The sequence below is a fragment of the Lepus europaeus genome, chromosome 15 (assembly GCF_033115175.1).
Source record: "Lepus europaeus isolate LE1 chromosome 15, mLepTim1.pri, whole genome shotgun sequence".
Classification (NCBI taxonomy): Eukaryota; Metazoa; Chordata; class Mammalia; order Lagomorpha; family Leporidae; genus Lepus; species Lepus europaeus.
The window spans coordinates 18,061,227-18,064,095 of NC_084841.1; the positions used below are offsets into that span (position 1 = coordinate 18,061,227).

A 2,869-nucleotide genomic window follows, 5' to 3' on the forward strand; every position below is an offset into this window, starting at 1 on the left:
AACATCTGCACTACAAAAACATACTAAATTAATCAGCTATAAGAAGTGATATTATGGCATTATTCAGAGAAAACACAACCCCTAATTACCCTTTTCTGATTAGAAATATTGAAACTGTCCTCTTTGTGACTTAGCAATTCACACCAGTGGAGAGGCTGAAGAGTTTAAACCTTATACCACACTCTAATCTGCATACATGACTGCCATGTTTCCAAGTCTTCAGACTTTATGTTGTCCTAAACGTGTTCAGAGTGGTAACTTTATGTTAAGTGGAAATTTAGTCTTTCCGCGCTACCCGGCGAGGGGTCCATACGGCGTTGTTCTTGATTCCCGGCGTAACTTAAGGAAGGGGAAGCTGTCACAATGTCCAGAGCCCTTGATGTCCTGCAAATGAAGGAGGAGGATGTCCTCAAGTTCCTTGCAGCAGGAACCCACCTAGGTGGCATCAACCTTGACTTCCAGATGGAACAGTACATCTACAAAAGGAAAAGTGATGGCATCTACATCATCAGTCTGAAGAGGACCTGGGAGAAGCTTCTGTTGGCAGCTCGTGCTATTGTGGCCATTGAAAACCCTGCTGATGTCAGTGTGATGTCCTCCAGGAACACTGGCCAGAGAGCTGTGCTGAAGTTTGCTGCTGCCACTGGAGCTACTCCCATTGCTGGCCGCTTCACGCCTGGAACATTCACTAACCAGATCCAGGCAGCCTTCCGGGAACCACGGCTTCTGGTGGTTACTGACCCTCAGGCTGACCACCAGCCTCTCACGGAGGCATCTTACGTGAACCTGCCTACCATTGCTCTGTGTAACACAGACTCTCCTCTGCGTTATGTTGACATTGCAATCCCGTGCAACAACAAGGGAGCCCACTCAGTGGGTCTGATGTGGTGGATGCTGGCCCAGGAGGTTCTGCGCATGCGTGGTACCATCTCCTGTGAACACCCCTGGGAGGTCCTGCCTGATCTCTACTTCTACAGAGATCCTGAAGAGATTGAAAAAGAAGAGCAGGCCGCCGCTGAAAAAGCTGTGACCAAGGAGGAGTTTCAGGGTGAATGGACAACCCCAGTGCCTGAGATCACTGCTACCCAGCCTGAGGTTGCTGCCTGGTCTGAAGGCGTGCAGGTGCCCTCTGTGCCCATTCAGCAGTTCCCCACTGAGGACTGGAGTGCTCTCCCACCACTGAAGACTGGTCTGCAGTGCCCACTGCTCAGGCCACCGAGTGGGTAGGGACAACCACTGAGTGGTCTTAAACTCTTGTCATGGAAATGAGATTGACAGAAAATAAACACCAGTTTCTACAGACAAAAAAAAAAAAGTGTAAATTTAAACATTAGAGGGCTGTTACCTACCCTACTGCACCTGGAAAAGAAAATAAGTGAATAAATAAATAAAAAAGCTGAGGAATTCTTACAGAAAGGGGACAATACATGCAAAAAATGATTCTATTCCACCCTCTCCCACCAACTCCTCTCCATCTTGGCTTCTCTTCCTCCTTTAGTGAGTGATACAAACTATCACTTTGTTGTATAGTATATAAAATACATTTTTTAAATGTTCAACTGATATCTTTTTCCATAGGGTTTATATAGTTGTTTTGGGTTGAGGCAGATAGCAGACTTTTTCTTGTTAGAATTTTAAAAACGAGGGGCCGGTGCTGTGGCTAACTTGGTTAATCCTCAACCTGCAGCGCCGGCATCCCCTATGGGCACAGGTTTCTAGTCCCGGTTGCCCCTCTTCCAATCTAGCTCTCTGCTGTGGCCCGGGAGGGCAGTGGAAGATGACCCAAGCATTTGGGCCCCTGCACCCACATGGGAGACCAGGAGGAAGCACCTGGCTCCTGGCTTCAGGTCAGCGCAGCGCCAGCCGTAGCGGCCATTTGGGGGGTGACCCAACAGAAGGAAGACCTTTTTCTCTGTCTCTTTCTCTGTCTATAATTCTACCTGTCAAAAAAAATTAAAAATGAAATTATATTTAATTTCTTCTCATTCAAGGTCAGGATTTTAATGGATGAATTGGTATTAAGAGATAGACATGTATAGCAGCGAATCATGATTTTTATTATTTTGACAATTACTGAATTTCTAATAGTTATGACTGAGCATCTCTCATTTGTTTAGTGGCTCTGTGTGTGTGTGTGTGTAAATGTTTATATGTATGATTTTCTTGTATTCTGTAGAATGCTTGCTTGTAATCTTTTACTCTTTTCCTGTTGGTAGAAATTCAAGAAAGAATATTTCTCAAGTTAGAAGAAAATCTTTGATGTAAGGAAGTCACTATTTCTATATTAGTTGTAAACATATTTTCTCAAGTCTCAAGTCATTATTTTCCATTTAAGTGTATTTACATTAATTTTGTCATAAGGACATTAAATGCTTTCTGTTAAGAGCCTCATTACGCATTTAGAAAGAAGGTTTGTTTCTTTAAAATTATAAAACATCCTATTTTTATGATCACTTATGAACTTAAACTGATCACTTTAACCAGTAAGAAGCATTGGTACCTGCCAACTTAATGGGATTTGGAGTCCCATGGCAAGTTCTTAGCTTTACCCGTAGGGGTAATTCCAAAGTATGTGAGTTTTCCTTCAGGTGGTGGTTGTTCTGTTGTTGAAGATGACTGGCATAGCTTAATAGCTTAGCTCTTTAACTCTGTGATCTTGTTATTATTTCAACACACAGTAAAAATCACTGCTCAAATTCACAACACAGAGGTGTTTTCTGTGGGGACTTGCCTTTCAACAGCGAGAAAAAAGGAGAATCACATTTTTTTTTTTTTCTAGCAGATACATCCCTAAAATGGAGTGAGGAAAGAGCTGGGTTAACCATAAGTGGTTCTGCTGCATCTTGAGTCCTTTTACCATGCTTAAATG

At 43.1% G+C, this 2,869-nt stretch overlaps 1 protein-coding gene across 1 annotated transcript; it reads left to right on the forward strand.

Annotated features, from left to right (window-relative positions):
- Nucleotides 1-363: 363 nt before the first annotated feature.
- Nucleotides 364-1,227, forward strand: LOC133774180 (small ribosomal subunit protein uS2-like). Its single transcript, XM_062211813.1, has one exon. It carries the CDS (start codon nucleotides 364-366, stop codon nucleotides 1,225-1,227), a length of 864 nt encoding a protein of 287 aa, XP_062067797.1.
- Nucleotides 1,228-2,869: the final 1,642 nt, after the last annotated feature.